A 24002-nucleotide genomic window follows, 5' to 3' on the forward strand; every position below is an offset into this window, starting at 1 on the left:
AAACACTACCAAAAGAGAAAGACAATGTGGGTGACCCCAGGACATATTCCCTGCTGCTGAGAAGATTAAACAAACCATGGCTACTGGCAGCAACCCCGTAGGCCTTGAGGGAGGCAAAGGGATGAAAATGGTCATGGGAGTCATCCTATTGCTAATGATGATAAAAGGAAATAGTGCTGATGCTTGTTCCAAGTGTTACCAGACAATTAAGTATGGCAGATGCACGGTATCCACCCTTGCCTTCCATACACATATCAATTCGGCCTGCTATAATAAACACAACTTAGAAACTTGCACTATTATGGGAAGAAGTTACTGGGTAGCCATCAATTTGGGAAAAGGAGGGTGAGCTCCATCAGCATACCAAAGTTGTCCAGTAGGAAAGACACACCTCTGCTTCACAAAAGAAGGTATGTGGGGATATTCAAATCAGGGAGGAGTGCAAGATCACTACAAGGAAGAATTGATAAAAAATATAACTAAGGTGTTCAAAGGAACAAAGACAAACCATGGGGGAAATTTCAACTTGTATGAGAAAATAAAACAACAACTCAGTGAACGGGACTTACCCACCTTGGGAAAAAATTTATTTGTAGAATTAATGAAAGAAATCACTACTGAACTGAACTCACTGTTGGATCTGTGGAAGAATGCAAATAACTGAACAATGGCCATGGAGGGGGGAGGGATTGGGCCCAGAGTAGTTGTTACAGTGGAATCAAACGGAAATATCGAGGGGAGTCAATAGACCTGAAGGGTGGGTTCTAAGTCATGAGGTAATAGGAGAGGTATGTATAACACGGCAGGGAACTATCTTTACCCAATATGTGGGGCACACCCCCTGTAAGACTATCCTGATTACAAATGCAAGCAATCAGTCTTGGTGGCCCGAAGCTCCAGAAGGATATTGGGGAAAGTTAAGTAAAGGTAATTGTATAAAGAACAATTTTACAGGACTATGCAGGTATAATAAAAATAGAGCCAACCCATATGAAGAAGTAAAAAGTGTAAGGACCTATTGGCAACAACCTGAATCAGTTAAACTAAGCTGGAAAGCCCCAGATGGAATATTTTGGATCTGTGGGAAAAAAGCTTATAATACCCTACCAAAAAGATGGAGAGGGACATGTACTCTAGGGATTATCCAGCCTGCGTTTTTTACATTACCAAAGGAAAAGGGTAATAGAGTGTTAGGAGTTCCCTTGTATGAAACTTTGTATAGAAATAAAAGGAGCACAGACATAGGGTGAACACAAATGTGGAAGGATGATGAATAGCCCCCAGAACGAATTATTGAATATTATGGACCAGCTACATGGGCTCAAGATGGGAGCTGGGGCTATCGCACTCCAATTTATATGTTAAATAGAATTATCAGGCTACAAGCCGTGGTAGAAATTACTTCAAACCGGACAGCCCCAGCAATGGAATTGATAGCTAAACAACTTACCCAAACTAGAGCAGCAGTATATCAAAACCGACTGGCTCTAGACTATCTGTTAGCTGAAGAAGGGGGAGTGTGTGGAAAGTTTAATAATTCTGAATGCTGCTTAGAAATTGATGATAATGGTGAAGAAATTACTAAAATTGCAGAAGAAATAAAACGAATAGCCCATGTACCTGTACAAACCGGGAACTCTATGCTTAATGATAATTGGTGGAATAACCTGTTGGGGAAACTTGGTGGAAGATATTAGGATTTATGTTAACATGTGCATTATTAGGACTACTGTTCATCCCTTGTCTTGTTCCATGCTTCATTCGACTAATCCAGTTGGTGGTTCAAGGAATGCAAGTTGCTACAATACCAATAGACCCTGAGAAGGCAACAAAATTAATGGCAGTACAAGAGGTACTGACAAAATTTGAAACCAGAACACGAATCAATAGGATAAAAAAAGAGAAGTGGGGAAGTTGTGACAATTGATAAAAGATTCGTGTTAATCACAAAAGCATTGGGGTTTGCATAAACCAGAATACTAAGCTCTGAAGTGAAGCATGGACACTAAATAAAGGAAATTATATGATTAAATAATTCTGTTTAAAATCACCTTGTTATGTTATATTATGTTGTATTATGTTACATTACATTAGGTTATATTATGTTATGTTTTTCAAATAAGTTGTATCGGCTACCAGCTTGCGAAATCAGACTTCCCAAAAAGCCCTTCCTGTCTTTGTCTGATCAATGCTGCTTATCTCAAGGACCAGACTTCCAGAACTTCTCTGGTGGTTATCTACAAGGACCAGATGGCTATCTGTGACTGATGATCGCCCGGAGGCTTTGTGAATTTGTGTAAGGATGTTTATTCGACCACCACTGCTTACCTGGCAAAATTATGACAGCAAAAAAACCCCAAAAATTATTGATTACAACGAGGAACCACAGTATAAGAAGAGGCTGCAAACCAAGGTTCGGTGGAGCGTGGAGTGGGCGGTGACCCCTCGCGTTCCCCAGCGCACTGCTTGCTCTTTCTATATCAAATAAAGCAATCTAAATTTTGCTGAATATCGAGACTTTTGTCTCTCATTTATAACATTTATTTTTGAGATTATTTTTGGGAATAGAGGTTTTGGGTTTTTTTTTGGACAAAGGGTTTTTGTTACTCTTTTTCTGTTTAAACTTTTTATGGGATTATAGTTACTTTAACATTTGTTTGTTCAGTATGGATTTTTTTATGTCTACAATGTGAACGTTTTACTTCTTATGCTTTTTAATGAGTTATAGGGATATTTAATATAGTTTGTTACTAGGGCTTATAAGATAATTTTAGCTTAAGGTATCTTTTAATTTCTTTTTTTATTTGGGACTTGACTTCTTTTTTATTGACTTTGATGTTTTTATGCAGGTTTTTCGTGCGTCTTTGTCTCTTTTTTTTATTTGAGACAGGATGGGAGGTTTGTAGGTTTTATTTGTATATTGAAAGAGTTAATATTTTGTTTGGGTAGTGGTTGGAATAGTTGTGGTGGAGTATTTTAAGCCTTGCTGAGGGGTTGGATTAGGATAGTAGGGGCTCAGCGAGAAATGTTGGTGGTTGCTTTGGTTGTATGGTTGGTTTTTGGCTTTTGTTGTATTTAATTTTATCTGTAGGCCGATGGTCTTCCCTCCCACTGCCTGGCAACCCCTGGGGGTCGAGGTGGAGGGAGCTTGGCTTGGTTTGTAGCTCCTCCCGGGGCCGGTGGTTTTTGGTGAAATTCAGTAGTGGCAGCATTCCAGCCGCAGGCCCAGTCTGGTCATGCTTGGGGGAGGGGGAAGCAGCTAGGATCTTAGTAGCTGATGGCCTTCCCTCCCCCTTCCTAAAAACCACTGGGGCCTGGCCTGAACGGGACGGGGCCCACTCGGCCCGGCCTAGCCGTGCGGAGGGGTTGGGCTAGTTTGTTACTTGCATTTAGACTGGAAGGAAAAGAGAGTTTCTCGGGGTTTGTTCGTTTTAAAATGTGTGTTCACGGAGGTGTGTTCAACTTTTTTAGTGGTTTAACAGGTTGTTAGTTCTCAAAACTAATCACTGATTGGTTTTTGTCAGACATAGAGGAAGCTTTCAGCAGGTCTTTTCAGAAAAATTAATTTTGTGGGTTTGCTTTAATGCAAAACTAGCACAACTATAAAAGCCCAGTCCCACTTTTTAACAGTAGGGTCTTCTAATATATCCCTTCTCAGAGTATGTGTGGAGATTCCTGCCTTGAGTGGGAATACCCGTAAAAGTTACTCCTCGAGGCTGAGCAAGAGATTTGCCCATGGTCATTGGTATGGGTAAGTAACATCAATCTCTACTTCATAATTATTTTGCTGGCTTTAATATCATTGTTTCAATATTGCTTGGATAAATAGTGTACTAAACTAGTAGTTATAACTACCTATACTGTGTAGTAAATACTTCTTATTAAGGTCTTTTAGTCTGATCATTATCATAATCAATTTAAATAAATTATTTATCATACTATCGTGGTTTAACATATCTTGGCTATTAGTTAAGGAGAAATCTATCAGCTATGGAAGTAATTCTCTGTGAGGAGCTAACAGCTTCCTCCGGACCCAACAGAACCAATCAGCTGGCTAGTTTTGAATACTGACACCCTGTTAAACCACTTAAGAAAGCTGAACACGCCTCTGTGAAACCACATTTAAAAACGAACAAACTCTTGCTTCCGGCTTTTGAACAGGTAACTGGGAGCCAGCATGCTCCGCCAGTGCTGGCTGGGCCAGGCCCCGCTCTGCCACGAAGCCAGGCCAGGTCGGCCCATGGCATGGAGAGGCTCGGCTGAGATTCTGCCACCGCCAAGTTCCAACCACAGCCGGTAGATCAGGCTGGCTCCACTCGGCTTTGGGCAGAGCCGAGCCGGGCACTGCTCTGGCCACAAGTCACCGAGCCATCCTGCTGGCGATCATGCGGCTAGGAACAGAGGCGGCTCTGTTCCTCTCCCCAGCGAGGCCTGAAATCCTACACCGCAACAACCAGCAACAACCCTGGCTGCTGCCCCGCAAAGATCACGTGATCATCCACAGGCCTGGGCGAGATATTAACTCTTTCAGTGCACAGATGAAACTTACAGACATCAATCCTCTTTCAAGTAAGAGAAAAGGAAAGGGTGAAGATATAAAACAAGCAACATAGAGACATCAAGGTCAGTGAAGAAGCAGTCAAATCCCAGATGGGAGGGGAATGAGGAGATGCCTTAGTCTTGAGCTGAAATTCTTTTGTAAGGCCATGGTGATGGACTATGAAACACTAGAATATCCCTGTAATTCATTAACATCATGGGGGAGTGGAGCATTCAAACTGTAGATATGAGGAAAGGCACCCGCGCTGAGGCAAGCAGATGTTGAAGTAACTGTGATCCAATGAGAAGCTTGATCAAAGAGAGATAAGAGTGATGAAAACCTTTGCCCCCAGGGAAGAAGATCTCCATTCCCAGAGACGATCTCAGAGATAGATGAAGAGACCCTTTGCTTCTGAACAGCTCATCCTTAAAAGTGCACCCCATTAGCCAAAGACTGAACCCTTGAAAACAGTTGAGGGGAAAGCTGTAAGTTGAGGGGAGGGACTTTCACATCACTAACAGATTTCTATCTCCTGGGCAGCTGATTTGCTGTGACATTAAAGCCATGAGAGAACTGTTTCTTGTGGAAAAGTCTACATGACATGGCAGGAGAAACTGCTCTCCCTAAGTGAACTGAAAAAAGATTATTTTAGGGGTGGTAAACTGACTGAAAATACCAGGTTTTGTCTCTACGTTGTCAGTGGGAAAGGAAAGAGGACTTGGGGAGGGGAAAAGTGTTCTGAAGGTTTATTCTGATTCTTATTATTCTCCTTTTAGTTTTGTTAATAAGACTTTCTTTATACTCTTTAAAGTTTTGAACTTTCTTTGCTCTTCTAATCCTTATCTCACAACAGAAAGTGAGTAAATAACTTTAGTGGGTGCACTGGCGTTTGGCCAGCACTCAACCCACTACACATATATTTGGTTTACCATCCTTAATCCTGTGGGACAAAAGTTGTGTAAAGGCTCAATTACATCTATACAATCCTTTAGACATAAACTGTTGACTAAGTGTGCAGTCTAGGATTGGATCCAGATGCACCCAGGCTCCTCTCTGAAGAGTAGTTTAGAAAGTTAGGAGGTCCTTTCTGAACCTCGTCTCAACAGGAGGGCTTCTCTAATAAGCTTTGTCTGAAGCTTCCCTTTTGCCCGTGACAAAATACCATGCCCAATATATCCTAGGAGCACATTTACCCTTTTCACAACTGCATAAGAATGGCAGCTCACAGTAATCCTGCGTTCAGCTAATATACTCAAATCTTTCTCATTTACTTCAAGCTGAAGAGCTTCATTTGTATACAAGATTTCCTATTCTCAGTCTTTGAATAGATCCATCAAGAATTTTTTTGCCATCAAACTAGCAATGTCACAGATAACTTTTGAAGACTGGGAATTACCCAGTTCTGTAAAATTTGGGCATGTTAAGCACTCTGTAAAGCCAAAAGAACGCAGTTCAGTACAGAGCTGTGGTAATCAAAGCAAGCAGGTCAATCATATGCAAGAAGTTTTAGACTCGGACAAAGTCAGAGCTTTGCCAGCAAAGTACTTACTTATATGAATTAAACAACCAAACCAAAACAAAACACTTAAGTTTTTACCTATCTTTTTTGCTCTTGATTCTTTGTTTCCCTGCAAAAAGTCTTAGATCTTCTTCAGTCGGATGCCGATACCATTGTAAACTGAGGAAAAAACAACTCAAGTAAAACAATGTCAGTATGAGCAATTCAGAGTGCTTTTTACAAGTAAAACTATCTATCAACACACATACATACACACATTAGACCATGTATTTTCCAGCACCTAACCAAAATACCTTTGTGTTAGAAGTACCAATGCTATCTCAGCTGATCAATTACAGCTAAACTTCAACTGTCTCCAATATAAATGGCACATTCCCATAATTAGAAAGGTTTGCAACTATCAACACGCCATTCAAGTGAAAGCAACCCTGCTTCTTAAAACACCCATTTTTCAAGTTGTCATCAACCACAGCAAAGACTGTACCTATTTTGGGAAAAGGTCACTATGTCATTACAATTATGAGAATCATGTTCTATATTATTTTACTAAGGATAATTACTCTTCTAAAAAGAAAAGTAACTTAAAAAAATCTGTAATAGCTGTTATGGAATAATCATAACCAGTATTTTTTCTTACACAGACCAGATCTTAACATCTGCATTCCTGTCCTAAAAAACACCAAAGTGATATCTTCAACTCTTACTGGAAAGAAGAAAAAATGAACAGCACAGATTACAAATGCATAGATATTTGTAAATTAAAGGTATTTAAAAACTGTACAGCAACTGTGAGAGAGAAGTGAGGAAAAAAAAAAGAGAGAAACAATCCTGCAGACACCAATGTCAGTTAAGGAGGACGAGGAGGAGATGCGTCAGGCACCGTAGAAGAGATACTGTTTCAGCCAGTAGTGAAGACCATGGTGAAGCAGGTTGTTGCCCTGCAGCCTGAGGTTCACACCATAACACAAATTCACATTGCAGCCCATGGAGAACTCCTAAATGCAGTAGGTGGATGTGCACTGAAGGAAGGTGCAGCCTGAGGAAAGCCCATGTTAAAGAAGATTTTTCTGAAGGAAGGAGGTAAGACTCATAGTCTTGTGTTGGAACGGACCTTTAAAGATCATCTAGTCCAACCAACTTGTAGGAACATGGTTGTCCTGGGTTACAATGTAAAGATGTGCCCAAAAGTATGTATTCTATCACCATCTGTTAAAACCAGCTGGGGCAGTGTTCTTTATCTTTTCCACAACCCATCCTTCCTCCAGGAAGATATCGTCTGTTAATGGGCCATTGGGTCCCACTGTATGACTGATAAAATTACATCATCCCATTGGGAGATGCTCCAGCCAGGGAGAGGAGCCAAGCCTTTCCTATCTAGAGAAAAACTGAGATTTGGAACATCAGAGCAGCGTTTTTTCCACTGGATTCCAGAGGAAAATTGGACCTTTCCACATAATCGCTGGACCTTCGTAGGAAAACTGTCCCCTTCTACAGGACCACTTCTTCAGCTGAAGCATCTGTCACTCCAGGAGTACTGCAGCCACCATTTAATCAAACTGCTACCGACATGCTGACTGACAGGGTGTCAAGTTGTATTCTGACTCTGTAAGTGGTTTTCTTTTGTACTATTGCATGTATGTTTTTTTCTCTTTTTTTTCTATTAAATTGTATTTCTGACTTGGAGTCTCTCAGTGGTTTTGCTTTCAAACCAGTACATTTTTTGGTGCCCGACGTGGGGCAGCAAGGTACTGAGAAAAGTCAGCATTGCAATTTTGTATTGTAGAAGCCATCTATTCACTATGACGCTCAACATGCTTACATAGGTCTTATATCTAGCTTTTTATATTTTTCCTCACATGGGAAACTGTCTGCCGGTTGTAATGCTCCTGTGTAGACCAGGGTATAGTATAAAAATTGCTTTATTAGTCTGTTATGTCTATTGAATGATAACCTCCGAAGCCATGAACATAATTTGGAATATATATTAGACTTTGTTTGCTTGTCCTAGTCTAGGCTGCTAAAGCTGGGGCTTCAACAATTGCACCCAGCCCCTGGGGGGAGGGGTAAAGAATGATTTTTTCCAATCTTTCAGGCCTGACACAGCAGTTTTTGGAAATGTTGAGTTCTCTCTGGATGCCAAGGACAGCATAGTGTTATTGTTCTGCTTTGTCTCCTCTGCACAGCCTGCAACATGCTTAGAAACAAAACACTACATGGTGTAGTGCAGCGTCTTCTTGAGGAAGACGAAAAAAGAAGCAAAGCAACAGAGTCCATGTCTGCGCAGAATGTCACAAAGGAGAAAAGAACCAAATGCAAAGCAACAGTGTCTGTGTCCAAGCAGACTGACACAGAGGATAGAGGAACCAAAAGCAACATCAACATTTCCACACAAACCGTCACTGAAGCAGAACAGCCTAGACCAGTAGCAGTTGCCCCCGTTCAGAAGAAGAAATCAAAGAGCAAATCAGTTCGCATAGTGACTGACAAGGACGTGGCAGGACCTTCGCACCCAGTGGAAGAGACAGAGCCAGAAATCATCACTCGCTCTCTATCCCTGGGTGAGCTGCGTGACCTGCGGAGGGAATTTGCTGTGTGGGCACAAGGCACACCATAATGGGCGCAAAGCTGTCCACACAGCAGCGGGAGATGTTTTTCCAAGTTGGGGGTACCCTGGAGGGAGGGAAAAGAAAGTTTTCACAGGGTTCGTTAAAGAAGTTCATAAAATGGCTTGCTTCCCAATTCCCCGGGGTGTCACCCCAGCAAATGGCGTCGGTCCAATTTTGGGAACTAGTAGAACAAAGGCTCATGGCATTGAGCAATCAGGACGACACCTCCGTGGATCGGTTTTCCAGTTTATACATTCAAATTCGTACAGCTGTAAAAGAAAAGGTGGGGGGCGCACCCGGGGCCCCGCCCCGCCAGGAGAGGGCGGGGAAGGGAAGCAAGCCATCCCGGGTTCCCCCAGTTGTTCCCCCCTCTCCTAACCCTCGTTCCAGTCCCTCTGCCCCTGCATCGGGGGATCCGAGATGGGCAGCTCTGCAACGATCGCAGGCGAGCCTGGCCAGGGAGACCAGCCGCTGCTCGCCTGGTCCCTCTCGGTCCTCCCGATACCCGAGCCTGGGGGGCAAGGCGCCAGCCGTCAGGGAGCCTTCCCCTAATCCCTCTTCCCGCAGTTCCATCTCTCCCAGTTGCACCCCGAGTTCTACCCCGAAACCTGTTTTAAAGAGTTGTAAAGTTTGTAAATGTACCCGGAAACCCTCCCCCGCTCCTACCCCAGGCTCTACCCCCAAAACCCCAAAGTCAGTCAGGTTCCAGTCATCCCCCCCGGAGCCACAAAATGGCCTCCCGGACTACAGCGCACAAGATGGCGCCGGCCACGTGGCGTGGCCGGTGCCTTGTGCTCCGGCTCCTTTTTCTTCCCAGAATCCCTTCCTCACTGATCTGTGCCCTCCTCCGACTGTGGCTCCGCCCCCTACCCCGTGTCCCAACCCCTTTCTCTTCCCACCTCCTTCCCCAAGTCCTGCCCCTGTCTCCTCCCACGGGAGGGGTGTTCCTCCTCCCCAGGCTCCTCCTCCTCCTCCTACTAAAACTCCTCCTCTTACTCCACCCCCAGAGAGGCAGCCCCCGAGCTCAACAGATCCCGCCCATCACCATGAATGTTGCCAGTGTTCTGGCTCCTCCTCGGTACGCGGTCCCGCCCCTCCGCTTCCGAGTTCCGATTCCCACGCCCCTCCTTCCGGTTCCCACGCTCCGGAAACCGGAAGTGACAGGCCAGGGAATCGGAACCCGGAACCGGAGACCACACTCATTGCTGCTCCAGTTTTTATTCTTGGCAGAGGGGTATTCCTAATTGGCGGCCATTTGAATACTCCCATAAAAAGGAGCTCTGTAAGGCACAGAAGGAGTTCAGGAGAAAGAGCGAATATTTTAAAGGCTCATTGGAAGCTACTTTCTCCTCCAATATCTTGGTCCCTAGTGACTTGAAAGGATTGTTTAAATGTCTCCTCCTATCAATTGAATACAGATTGTGGGAGGACACATAGAAAAGGATGCTAGGGGAACTGCTTCCTGAGCTCTTACAGACCCCCGAGTGCGCCGTTGACGCAGACCAAAAGCCGATCACGATGGATCATTTGTGCGGCGAAGGGCAGTGGTCCCAGGTGGAAGCACAGGCAGAAAAAATCCCAAAGCCTGTGATTTTAAAAATTCAAGCTGCTGCCGAGAAGGCATTCATGGTGATGCCGACCACCGAGCCCCGTGTCCACTATGCCTCCATCAAACAGGGGCCGGTGGAACCTATCATTGAGTTCGTGGAGAGGCTAAAGATAGAAATTGAAAAGCAAGTGAAAAACCAGGACACCCTAGAAGAACTAATAATGGAAATGATAAAGTTAAACGCTAACGATGCATGTAAACAGGTTATAACATCTCTACCTCTCTACCCTCAGCCGTCACTCCAGCTTATAGTGGAGGCCTGTGTCAAGCGCGCAGTTGTGCCAGCGCCACCTATTCCCACCAGAGGAGGAGTGAAGATGGCGGCGATGACTGCAGCTGCAAAGACTTTCCCTGTGCACTGCTTCCTCTGCAACCAGCTTGGTCACATCGCGCACGTGTGCCCTCTTAGAAATAAAATCGATAATGGGCAGGGGGAGGTGGGAGGAAACACACAAGCAAAAAAAACTAACTGGGGAGCACGAGCCCGCCTCGTGTGAAAACAAAAATGAGGTGGGTCATGAGGGGGACCTTGGGGGGGGGTAAAACTAATACTGGATGTGACATTCCCACCGGATCCGACATTTACCAAACACGACGAATAGCGCCAGGGTGGACTCCTTGTCCTCCCCTGAGCTTGGCCCTGACAGATAACACTTATTTTGAAACACAGGACTGGCAGTTGGTGTCGGTGAAGCCCACGTCACCGGGTTTGTTCACCGGACTCGACTGCACGTATGTCGTGCTTGAGGATACAAAGTGTACCCCTCCGGAGATTGAAATCGTGCCGCAGACGCAGCTTTTGTGTCCGGACGGTTTCTCTCTCCTGGCACGGTGCATCCAGCCACCATACTTCCTGCCAAAGGAACAACTAGTAGCGCAGGTGATTCCAGTGCCCAACACCATCGTGGCGAAACCGGCTAATCCCTGCGTCTATTGGGCGGAAGTCATTGGTGAGGATAAACCAATCATTGGATGCGGACTCCGTCGGGGTGAAGACTACTTTTACCTCCATCGACTCTTCGATACAGGAGCAGATGTGACAATTATACCAACCGAGAATTGGCCGTCACATTGGGAGTTGCAACCCATGGCTGGCAGAATATAAGGAGTCGGGGGGGCCCAATTGGCTTGGCAGTCAAAAAGTGTAATTAAAATTGAGGGACCTGAAGGGCAGGTGGCTAATGTCCGCCCTTTTGTTATGGAGTATAAAGCTCCCCTGTGGGGCAGAGACGCCATGTTGCAATGGGGTGTTTGTATGGAGATCCCGAAAACCCTGCGGGATTTTTCTTAGCGGCCACTGTGGAGCACCCTGTCCAGAAACTGAATTGGCTATCTGATGAACCAGTATGGATAGATCAGTGGCCGCTTAACAAACCGAAATTGCAGGCGCTCAATGAACTCATGGAGGAGCAGTTGACCAAAGGTAACATCAAGCCAACCTGGAGCCCTTGGAATTCTCCGGTCTTTGTCATCAAAAAGCCGGGGAAGGACAAGTGGCGGCTCCTTCACGACCTTCGTGAAATAAATAAAAAGATAGGAGACATGGGGTCTCTGCAACCAGGTATGCCCTCACCCTCAATGCTGCCACAAAATTGGAATCTGGCAGTCCTAGATATCAAGGATTGTTTTTTCCACATTCCCCTCGACCCCAAGGATGCACCACAGTTTGCCTTCTCGGTTCCTTCCATCAACCAGGAAGCGCCAATGAGGCGCTTCCATTGGCGGGTACTGCCTCAGGGCATGAAGAACAGCCCCAGTATCTGTCAATGGTACGTGGCCTCATTGCTGTCTCCTGTCCGTGACAAGGCAGGGGAGGCCATCATCCTGCACTATATGGATGACGTGCTAATTTGTGCCCCCACGGACGACATACTGCACTATGTCCTTGACCTTGTCATCGAGGTTTTGATCTCTGCAGGGTTTGAGCTCCAGAAGGAGAAAGTTCAGAGGATGCCCCCGTTGAAATATCTCGGGCTCCAAATTACCAGCAGGACTATTGTCCCACAGAAATTGGCAATTAACACCAAGCCAAAAACCCTTGCGGATTTCCACCAGCTGCGTGGGTCATTGAATTGGGTCAGACCCTGGCTAGGATTGACCACCGAGGACCTAGCTCCCCTTTTCAATTTATTAAAAGGGGGAGATGAATTACTTTCTCCTAGGGTGCTGACCCCAGAGGTGAGGGCAGCTCTGGAAAAGGTAGAGAAGGCGATGGGGACGAGACAAGCCCATCGCTACCTGCCGAACCTGCAATTTGAGTTTATTATCCTGGGACGGCTGCCGCACCTCCACGGCCTCATTTACCAGTGGGACCAGGACCAGAGGAACCCCCTCTTGATTATAGAGTGGGTGTTCCTCAGTCATCAGAGGTCCAAAAGTATCACCAGGCCACAGGAGCTGATGGCGCAGCTGATCAGGAAGGCCAGGGCCCGTTTGCGAGAGCTGGCGGGTTGCGATTTTGCGTTCATCCGAGTACCACTTGCCTTATCATCGGGCAAGCTGACTAAGGAGGTTTTGGAGCATTTGCTCCAGGAGAATGAGACTCTTCTCTTTGCCCTTGATAGCTACACAGGACAAACATCTGTCCACCACCAAAGTCATAAATTATTTAATTCCTATTTCAATCTGGTCCCGAAAGAAAAATTGAGCCGGGTGCCGCTCAAAGCTCTAACTGTTTTTACAGACGCATCTGGGGCTTCGCACAAGTCAGTCATGACTTGGAAGAACCCCCAGACTCAGCAGTGGGAGGCAGATGTTAAGGTTGTTGAGGGTTCCCCTCAAATTGCTGAGTTAGATGCACTCGTTAGAGCTTTCGAGAGGTTCTCAGAGCCACTTAATTTGGTTACAGATTCGGCCTATGTGGCGGGTGTGGTGTCAAGGGCAGAGAACGCTGTTTTGAAAGAAGTCTCTAATCCAAACCTCCACGGTCTGCTTTCGAAGCTGATATATGCTGTCTCCCACCGAGAGCATCCGTACTTCGTGATGCATGTAAGATCACACACAGACCTGCCAGGCTTTATCGCCGAGGGTAATCAGAGAGTGGACACCCTGGCCGTGCCAGCTGATATGGCCAGGATTCCTGATATATACCAACAGGCAAAGCTGAGCCATCAGAAATTCCATCAGAATGCGCCTGGCTTGGCACGGCAATTCCAACTAAGCCGTGACGAGGCCAAGGACATTGTGGCCACATGTCCCCAGTGCCAGAAGCTTGGGGTGCCAACCCTGAGCTCTGGAGTCAATCCTAGAGGCCTGGAGAGCTGTGAGTTATGGCAGATTGATGTCACCCACGTTCCGCAGTTCGGCAGGTTGAAATATGTACATGTGAGTGTGGACACCTTTTCCGGGGCAGTCTTTGCTTCTGCCCACACAGGGGAGAAGGCCAAGGACTTACAGAAACACCTTGTACAGGCCTTCTCTGTGTTGGGGATCCCAAGGGAATTGAAATCGGACAATGGCCCAGCATATGCTTCCACGGCCTTTCGGGAGTTCCTGCAGAGGTGGGGAATCAAACATAAGACTGGCATCCCGTATTCCCCCACAGGTCAGGGCATGGTTGAGCGCGCCCACCAAACGCTCAAACGGGTCCTGGAGCAGCAACAGGGCGATACTCAATTCGATACACCTCATACTAAATTGCATAAAGCCCTTTTTACCATCAACTTTCTTAACTGCTCCTTCGAAGTGTTGAGTCCTCCCATTGTGAGGCACTTTGTGAACTCTTCATCATTACGGCTGAAAAAACACCCTCCCGTGATTGTGAAGAGCCCGGAGACGGGTAAAACGGAGGGCCCACATGAGTTAGTCACCTGGGGTCGTGGGTACGCTTGCATATCCACGCCCTTTGGTTTGAGGTGGGTCCCTCAAAGGTGGGTCTGGCCCTATACTGCCAGTCAGGGACATCTGTCAGGGCCAACCTCCGGAGATGTCAAATATGCAGCGCTTCGTCATCGCCGGTGCCCCTCCCTGGAACACCAACGGTCCCCCAGCAGGCAGGACAGCCCCTTCCCAAGTTGTTTCCTCCCCCTGAAGTTCAGGATCTATTTGAGTAACCCATTCCCTTTTCCTGTTCTGTTTTAGTCAGCCACCCGGAGCCCCAGGATGTGGTACGCCCTTGTCATCTGGGCGTGCCTCTGCCAGTCTTCGGTGGAGTGCATAGTCCCGCAGCTGAGGAAGAATGTGTGGGTCACCCTGGCCCAGGCCATGCAGCAGGACCATCTCTGCTTATCAACTGCGGCAACAGGGAATCCACTTTCAACCTGCCTGGTGAGGATCCCATTTCAGCCCAATGAATATCCCAAGACAATCATCAACATGCAGGATGATTTTAACCCCTGGCGGTGGCACCCCTCCTATGCCTCCTATCCTATGACCAACCCCCTCTGGGTGTGGCGAGAGTGGTCTAAAGACCTTCCCAAAGCACCCGAGGAACCTCAGGAATTAGAGTTACTTGGTTCAGCCCCATCCCCTTTTTGTGTTCAGAATCATTATAGATGGTCCAACCCCGAATCATACCTAAACGTTATCCAACCCAACCTTGACTATAGAGCTGCAGTGTGGTGCAACGCCACTACCCAGATTGAGGGGACCCCTGTAGACCAACCTCACCAGATAGGTAAGGGGGTCTTCTTGATCTGTGGCGACCGGGCATGGGCAGGCATCCCCTCTCACCTGATAGGAGGGCTGTGCACCCTTGGACGACTGACCCTGTTTTCGCCTAACCATACCCAAATTTTGAATTGGAAATCTAAAAAAACAAAATTGGCGATCCAAAAGAGAGAGGCTAATAATTTGGACGAAAATTGCAATGCAGATGTTTTTCATTGGTCTAAGTCCAAAAGAGTTGCTGTCTCCATCTTTTTACCGTGGGTGGCAGCGGCTAAAGCCCTAGGTGAATTGGGCCGCCTAGAGTGCTGGGTAGTGAAACACGCAAACCTTACGTCAGCGGCCTTAAGCGACCTCCTAGCAGATGAGGAAATTACCAGGCAGGCGACCCTACAAAATCGGGCAGCAATAGATTTCCTGTTGCTTGCGCATGGCCACAGCTGCGAGGACTTCGAAGGCCTCTGCTGTCTCAACTTGTCATCTCGGAGCAGCAGTGTCCACTCCAAGATACAGCAAATACAAGGCCTTGTCACGAACATCAAGGAGGAATCCGAAGACGGGCTGAGAAACATCTTTAAAGGCTGGGGACTTTCGGGTTGGCTGGCTTCAGTTCTCAAAACCATTATTTCTATTGTCCTTGTTATTATTCTCGTTTGTATTGCTATCCCCATTATTAAGACCTTAGTTGTCCGCAGCATCTCCCCATCACCCCAAGTTAACCGCGCAGAGGTGGGGCCTATCCTGGATTGGGATCTCGAAGATCCCCCAAATGGTGAAGACATGGAAGCAGTTGAGGAAGAGGAGGATGGGCTCACCTCTGGCAAGGACTTTGGGGAGATGTTGTGTTGCGTTGTTTAATGTTCATTTTCCTTCTGTGTTGATGGTTCGTCCCAGTTTCTTTCCCCTAAGTTAAGTACATAATGGTTTTTCCCTTTCCCACCTTTGCCCTAGTCAGTCATCCTAAACCCCTCCCCTTTATCTGGAACCTTCCCTGTCCCTCACCCTAAACCCTGCCTCACTGGATGTCAATCCTTTGTAGCCCCTCCCTTTGTTCTAGAAGTTTCTGTGTCAAGCATTCCCTTTTGTATCCATGATTGGTTATATTGTATGTATCCCCACCCTCGGTTTACCTTATTGGCTCAATGTACCCCTTTCCCCGCCTTCTGTACCTTCCCCCGTTAACCGTTATTGGCCAGAGTTTTGTGCCCTCCCCTTGCTCCTCCCCCGTACTTAAGCCTGTGTAGAACCCCTCAAACTGCCTTTTGCGGTTCCCTCTCCCAACCTCCTGACCTGTTACCTCTTCCTTCAATAAATCCCTTCCCCCAGAACCGTAAAAGGTCTCTCCTGCGCCTCTCTGTCCCTCCCTGACGACTCGCCCAGGCGTAGCTGTTGCTACGCCTCTTCTGCGGCTCCCAGAGTGGTGCCGGGGAGGGGCCACTCACCGACGCAGGCTTCCCGGAGCTAGCCGGTAGCCCAGGTGAGGTGGGCAGTGGGTGGAAGACGCATTATGGAGGGAAGGTGAGGACATGGTCGGCATCTTGGTCAATAAACTAAGAATTTATGAGGACACTGTCACTGCCCCATTTTGTACCCATGTCTCATCCGCGGAAACAAGGCTGGTTGAGCAAGTCTGGAGCTTGATTGAAGAGGGCCATCAGAAAATAAAAAAGGAACTTAAGGAAAAAAACTACAACATCTCACCAGAATCAATAAGAGCCTCTGCCATTAGGAGCCAGCATTCCCCAGCCAGGGAGAGAGGACACACTACATGAGGTAACCTCTGGTTTTTCCTTCATGAGCATGGAGAAGATATGAGGAAGTGGGATGGAAAACCCACCTCCTCCTTAGCAGTCCCGGTATGTGAACTGAAAAGAGGGACACCTAACATAAGAAGTTCATCTAGAGTCAACGCTGCTCTGGTCTCTCGTGCACAGAACTCCAGACAGTATCAGAATGATGATATGACTGATCCTTTTGAAGGGACTGCAAGAACCTATTTACAGGAAGAGAGCAACCTGTACCAAGAACAGGAATAGAGGGGCCCTACCTCTGGCAAGGTAGAAGAGACGGACAATCGGATCTATTGGACTCTGTGGATCCGATGGCCTGGCACATCTGACCCACAAAAACATAAGGCTTTGGTTGACACCAGCTCACAATGTACCCTGATGCCATCAAGGTATGTAGGAGAAGAATCCGTCTGTATTTCTGGGGTAACAGGAGGATCCCAGCAGCTGACTGTAGTGGAGGCCGAAGTGAGTTTAACTGGGAACGGGTGGCAGAAACATCCCATTGTGACTGGCCCAGAGGCCCCATGCATCCTTGGCATAGACTATCTTAGAAATGGATATTTTAAAGACCCAAAAGGATATCATTGGGCTTTCGGGATAGCTGCCGTACAGACAGAAGACATCAGAAAGCTGAATACCTTGCCTGATCTCTCACATGACCCCTCTGCTGTGGGACTGCTGAGAGGTGAAGAGCAACAAATACCATTCGCCACAACAACAGTACACCGGTGGCAATACCGTACTGACAGAGACTCTGTGATTCCCATCCATGAGATGATTCGTAAACTGGAGAGCCAAGGGGTGGTCAGCAAAACCCACTCACCCTTCAACAGCCCCATCTGGCCTGTGCGCAAGTCTGACGGAGAATGGAGATTGACTGTGGACTATTGTGCATTGAATGAAGTGACTCCACCACTGAGCACTGCTGTGCCGGACATGCTGGAACTCCAGTAAGAGCTGGAGTCCAAGGGAGCAAAATAGTACAGCACCATTGACATCGTCAATGCATTTTTCTCCATTCCTCTGGCAGCAGAATGCAGGCCTCAGTTTGCTTTCACCTGGAGGGGTGTGCAGTACACCTGGAATCGACTGCCCCCCAGGGGTGGAAGCACAGTCCCACCATCTGCCATGGACAGATCCAGACTGCACTGGAAAAGGGCGATGGTCCCAAACATGTACAGTATATCAATGACATCATTGTATGGGGGAGCACAGCAGGGGAAGTCTTCGAGAAAAGAGAAAAGAGAAAAGATTATTCAGATTCTGCTGAAAACTGGTTTTGTCATTAAGTAAAGTAAGGTTGAGGGACCAGCTCAAGAAATTCAGTTTCTAGGAGTCAAGTGGCAAGATGGACGTTGTCAGATCCCAACAGAGGTAATTAATAAGATCACCGCTATGTCTCCACCAACGAGCAAGAAGGAAACACAAGCCTTCCTAGGTGCCATAGGCTTTTGGAGAATGCACATTCCTGAATACAGTCAAATTGTGAGCCCTCTCTACCTGGTTACCCGCAAGAAGAATGATTTCCACTGGGGCCCTGAACAGCAACAAGCCTTCGCCCAGATCAAGCAGGAGATCGCTCATGCGGTAGCCCTTGTCCCAGTCAGGATGGGGCCAGATGTGAAGAATGTGCTCTACTCTGCAGCCGGGAACCATGGTCTGTCCTGGAGCCTTTGGCAGAAGGTGCCTGGTGAGACTCAGGGTTGACCACTGGGATTCTGGAGCAGAAGCTACAAAGGATCTGAAGCCAACTACACTCCCACATAGAAAGAAATCTTGGCTGCCTATGAAGGAGTTCAAGCGGCCTCTGAAGTGATTGGCTCCGAAACGCAGCTGCTTCTGGCACCTCGACTACCGGTACTGGGATGGCTGTCCTAGGGTGATGTTATGGTGTTTCTATCTCCAATCGTGTGTCCTGATTATGTTTGGTATTATGTCCTGTGCTTCCAGGACTGAGTCTGAGAGTGAAGCTTTGTTTTGTCTTGTTATCAGCCGGCTCACCTCCCCCATGGTCTATGTTTAGGAGAGGTTTTAGCTCGGCTTGCTTGCTTGCCTGCTTGCTTGCTTGCTTGCTTGCCTGCTTGCTTGCCTGCTTGCTCGCTTCTGCCTTTTTCTTTCCTTCGCTTTGCCCTTGCTTTCTGCTTATTAGTTAGTTCAGCTAGGCAGTCCAACTTTTTCCCTGGACTGTTTTCTCTTCCACCCCGTCCCCTCCCTCTCCTGGATACCATCTGAACGGACGGGGACCTGGGAACCCCAAGAAACACCGGGAGGCTACACTTTGTCACCTGCAGCAGTCATCCCCAGCGCCAGAGACTGATAACTGCGCGACCACTCGCCAGAGAGACTGAACTTGTCATCCCTTCAGAACGGTGAAAGAGTTTTTTGTCAGCTGGTGTTGTTTTTTTTCCCTGTGCTGGGGAGTGTCTTGCTTGTTAAATAAACAGGTTTTTTCTCCCACTCTTCTCCAAGGAAATTCTTCCCGAACCCGGTGGGGTGGGGGGGGGAGGAGTGGTGGGGTTTGCTGTCTGGGGGCTCCTCCTGGAGGTTTTCCCCCAAATTTGGCCGAAACCAGGACAATGGCTCTTCAAGGGAAAGGTTCCTTCCATAAATCATGCCGCTAACACCACATGGAGCAAGTGGATTGCCCTCATCACTCAGCGGGCCTGTATTGGAAATCAGAATCGCCCTGCGATTCTGGAAATAATTACAAACTGACCAGAAGGTGAGACTTTTAGATTGTCTTCTGAAGAAGACGAAGAGCAAGTGGCACGTGCTGAGGAAGCTGCACCATATAAAGAGCTACCAGAGACTGAAAGATGATATGCCCTCTTCACTGATGGCTCCTGCTGAAATGTAAGCACTAACCAGAAATGGAAAGCTGCAGTATGGAGCCCCACAGAAAGAGTTGCACAAGCTACCGAGGGACAAGGTGAATCGAGTCAGGTTGCAGAACTTAAAGCCATTCAGCTAACTTTAGATATTGCTGAAAGAGAGAAATAGCCGAGGCTCTATCTCTACACTGACTCATGGATGGTAGCTAATGCTCTGTGGGGATGGCTGGATCGCTGGAAAAAGGCCAGCTGGCAACGCAGACGGAAACCCATCTGGGATGCTGAGATTTGGCAGGACATTGATGCTTGAGTAAAGAGACTGACCATGAAGGTTCGACACGTAGATGCGCACATACCCAAGAGTCAGGCTAATGATGAGCATCACAACAACGAGCAGGTGGACCGAGCTGCCAAGGTGAAAGTATCACAGGTAGATCTAGACTGGCAGCACAAGGGAGAATCATTCCTAGCTCGTTGGGCCCATGATGCCTTTGGTCATCCGGAGAGACATGCAACATACCAATGGGCCCGTGACCGAGGGGTGGACCTTACTATGGACAGCATCTGACAGGTCATCCACAACTGCGAGACCTGTGCTGCAATCAAACAGGCCAAGCGGGTGAAGCCTCTGTGGTATGGTGGACGATGGTCGAAGTACAGGTATGGGGAAGCCTGGCAAATTGACTATATCACCATTCCCCAAATCTGCCAAGGCAATAGCTACGTGCTGACTATGGTGGAAGCAACCACAGGATGGTTGGAAACATACCCTGTGCCTCATTCTACTGCCCTGAACACCATCTTGGGCCTAGAAAAACAAGTCCTTTGGAGGCATGGTACCTCTGAGAGAATTGAGTCAGACAATGGAACCTATTTCAATAATGGCCTTATAAATACCTGGGCCAGAGAACATGGAATTGAATGGATATATCATATCCCTTACCATGCACCAGCTGCTGGGAATATTGAATGGTGCAGTGGACTCCTTAAGACTACCCTGAAGGCACTTAGCAAGGGAATCTTCAGAAATTGGGAAATGAACTTGGCAAAAGCCACCTGGATGGTCAACACCCGAGAGTCTATGTCCTAGGGTGATGTTATGGTGTTTGTATCTCCAATCGTGTGTCCTGATTATGTTTGGTATTATGTCCTGTGCTTCCAGGACTGACTCTGAGAGTGAAGCTTTGTTTTGTCTTGTTATCAGCTGGCTCACCTCCCCCATGGTCTATGTTTAGGAGAGGTTTTAGCTCGGTTTGCTTGCTTGCTTGCTTGCTTGCTTGCCTGCTTGCTCGCTTCTGCCTCTTTTTCTTTCCTTCGCTTTGCCCTTGCTTTTTGCTTATTAGTTAGTTCAGCTAGGCAGTCCAACTTTTTCCCTGGACTGTTTTCTCTTCCACCCCGTCCCCTCCCTCTCCTGGATACCATCTGAACGGACGGGGACCTGGGAAACCCCAAGAAACACCGTGAGTCTGCATTCTGTCACCTGCAGCAGTCACCCCCAGCGCCGGAGACTGATAACTGAGCGACCACTCGCCGGAGAGACTGAGTTTGTCATCCCTTCAGAACGGTGAAAGAGTTTTTTTGTCAGCTGGTGTTGTTTTTTCCCTGTGCTGGGGAGTGTCTTGCTTGTTAAATAAACAGGTTTTTTCTCCCACTCTTCTCCAAGGAAATTCTTCCCGAACCCGGTGGGGTGGGGGGGGGAGGAGTGGTGGGGTTTGCTGTCTGGGGGCTCCTTCTGGAGGTTTTCCCCCAAATTTGCCCAAAACCAGGACAAATATATTGGCGCCCATCTCGGGGCTTGAGAAAGTGGGAAAAAACCCTGTTCTAATAATAATTTGGTTCAAATTACTTTGTGTCGGTATAGAGCAGTTATTGGCTATGTTGTTGGAATTCATGTCTTTTGGGGTGGAGGCCTGCATGGGTTTTTGGTCCCTAGGGCTTTTTGAGGTCTTAATACCTCTGTGGTCCCTAGGTTTATTTTCTTATCCAGAAATAGCTCCGGTATTGTCCCTAATCTGTAGTTTCTGTAGCAGAGGGGCATTGACCAGAATATCCATCGGGCTGAGCTTGGTTTTAATGGCCTGCAGGAGATTTATAAAGGTGCTGGAGTCTGTTCCAGGAATGTATGTTTCTTGGTTGTGGTTGTGTACTCAGTTTGTTAGAGGAGAAGCAGGGGATGAGGCTTTCTAGCCTTTGTTTTCCTTCTTCTCCTCTGAATTTATTACATCCTTATTAGAGAATGTTCAGTTTCCCCTGAATGTTAAAGAGACCATCTTTCTGGTGTTTAATATGGTAAGCTTTCTCTATACAGTTTGCAGTTTCTCTAGAATGAGAGCTGAGATTTCTAGAGGGGCTGAGACTCCTGACCCCAGAGTAGAGCCAGGCGTGAGAAATCCTGAGTGGTGTGGGAAATGGGAGGATATGGGCCAAATCTTAAAGGAATTTTCTGACCCTACATCCTGGGATTTTCCATGTGAACAAATTCAGAACCCAGCTGAGGTGGCAAAGTACCTGAAAGAGAAGTGCCATGGTAATTCTAAGGAGAAGAAGATCATTGCAGTGAGCTGGGCCCTGGCATATGCTTACCGTACCCTGCTAGATACTGTAGGGCAGCAGACAGAGGAAGGGGGACAGGCAGATAAATCAGCCACTATCCCAGTCACTCAGGCTGCAGCCAACACCCCAGGCTTGAGGCCAACAACTACACCAGACAGTGAGCCTAAGCCAGCAGTTAAACCTGTCAGTAAGCCTCAACCAATGGCTGTTGCTACCAGCACGAGAAGTGGAAAGTGCACAGACAAGACTGATCGACCAGTGGATGACGATGATGATGATGATGCAGGAGAAGGACCTTCAACACCTCCTGACATAAAACCAGGAGTCAAAGCAACTGGTACAAGATCAGAGGCCAATATTGAGTCTTTTTCCCTAAAGGACCTCCGTGGCCTAAGAAAGGATTACACCCGACGACCTGATGAGTCTATAATTAGTTGGTTGGTCCGTCTTTGGGATGCTGCAGGCGAGGCTACAATTCTGGACGGCACTGAAGCCAGGCATTTGGGATCCCTGTCACATGATCCTGTCATCGACCAAGGAATGATGAGGGGGCCTAACCCTCACAGCCTCTGGGCACGGGTCCTGGACAGTGTAGCACAAAGATACCTGTGTGCAGACGATCTTTATATGCAGCAGACCCAGTGGAAGATGATAGAACAAGGGATCCAACGCCTGAGAGAAATGGCAGTGGCAGAGATTATCTTCTCAGATGACATAACAACTAGGAATCCGGACTTGGTACCATGTACATCTGTGATGTGGCGAAAACTTGTGCGGCTTGGGCCCCATGAATACGCTTCTGCTTTAGCAATAATGAAGCGGGACGAGAGGGATGAGACCGTGCTCGATATGGCGAAGAAGCTCCGAGCATATGCAGATGCCATGCATGGCCCAACACGTGCCAGAGTTGCAGCTGTGGAAACACGTCTGCAGAAATTAGAAGACAAGATAGAGGAGAATCATAGAAGACTCAGGGAGGAGATTAAAGAGGACCTTCTCCAAATCTCAGCAGTACAAATTAGAGGCCCTGGTATCCAATGCAGACGTTCCCCTGATGGGGAGAGGAGGTACACCCCATGAGCTGAGCTGTGGTTCTTCCTACGTGATTGCGGAGAAAACATGAGGAGATGGGATGGAAAATCTACTGCTGCTCTGGCACAACGGGTGCGTGAATTGAAGGAAGGCAAGACCCAAAGAGGAAGTTCCACCAAAAGGAGAGCAGCTCCAGTTGCCCGTAGCCAAGCTGCCAAGTATGATGATGATGATATGTCTGATCCCCTTGAAGGAACCTCTAAGACATATGCCCAAGGAAAGAAGGATAAACAGGCTTAGAGGGGCCCTGCCTCTAGCCAGGGAGAGGCGAGGGAAAACCGTGTTTTCTGGACTGTGTGGATTCGTTGGCCTGGCACATCGGAACCACAAAAGTATAAAGCTTTGGTTGATACTGGTGCCCAATGCACATTAGTCCCATCAAGATATGTGGGGGCAGAATCTGTCTCTATTGCTGGTGTGACAGGTGGATCACAGGACTTTACCTTGGTGGAAGCTGATGTGAGCTTGACTGGACATGAATGGAAAAAACATCCTATTGTGACTGGCCCAGAGGCACCATGCATTTTGGGCATAGATTACCTCCGAAGGGGGTATTTTAAAGATCCAAAAGGATTCAGGTGGGCATTTGGGATAGCAGCTGTGGTGACAGAGGGCATCCAGCAATTGAACACCTTGTCTGGACTGTCTGAGAATCCAAGTACAGTAGGACTTCTGAAGGGAGAAGAGCAAAAGGTACCAATTGCCACTTCCATAGTGCATCGCCGACAATACAGAACGACTCGAGATGCTGTGGTTCCCATCCATAAAATGATCCGTGAGCTGGAGAGCCAAGGGGTGGTCAGCAAAACCCACTCACCCTTCAACAGCCCCATCTGGCCTGTGCCTAAATCTGAAGG

General features: G+C 47.4%; 1 protein-coding gene across 10 annotated transcripts in view; it reads right to left on the reverse strand.

Annotated features, from left to right (window-relative positions):
- The window catches only part of LOC148220029 (transmembrane protein 161B-like), a 169575-nt gene that overhangs the window by 71140 nt on the left and 74433 nt on the right, over positions 1-24002 (reverse strand). For 4 of the 10 annotated variants that reach the window (XM_088155441.1, XM_088155439.1, XM_088155440.1 and 1 more), the window contains exon 3: positions 6138-6218. The exons of 5 other annotated variants lie outside the window; for them this stretch is intronic. In XM_088155441.1, coding sequence (XP_088011567.1) covers positions 6138-6218 — 81 coding nt within the window. Of the gene's footprint in view, positions 1-6137; positions 6219-24002 lie in introns of those variants that run through there. One more of the 10 variants, XM_088155446.1, reaches the window with a different exon arrangement.

The sequence above is a fragment of the Sturnus vulgaris genome, chromosome W (genome assembly GCF_052056855.1).
Source record: "Sturnus vulgaris isolate bStuVul1 chromosome W, bStuVul1.hap1, whole genome shotgun sequence".
NCBI lineage: Eukaryota > Metazoa > Chordata > Aves > Passeriformes > Sturnidae > Sturnus > Sturnus vulgaris.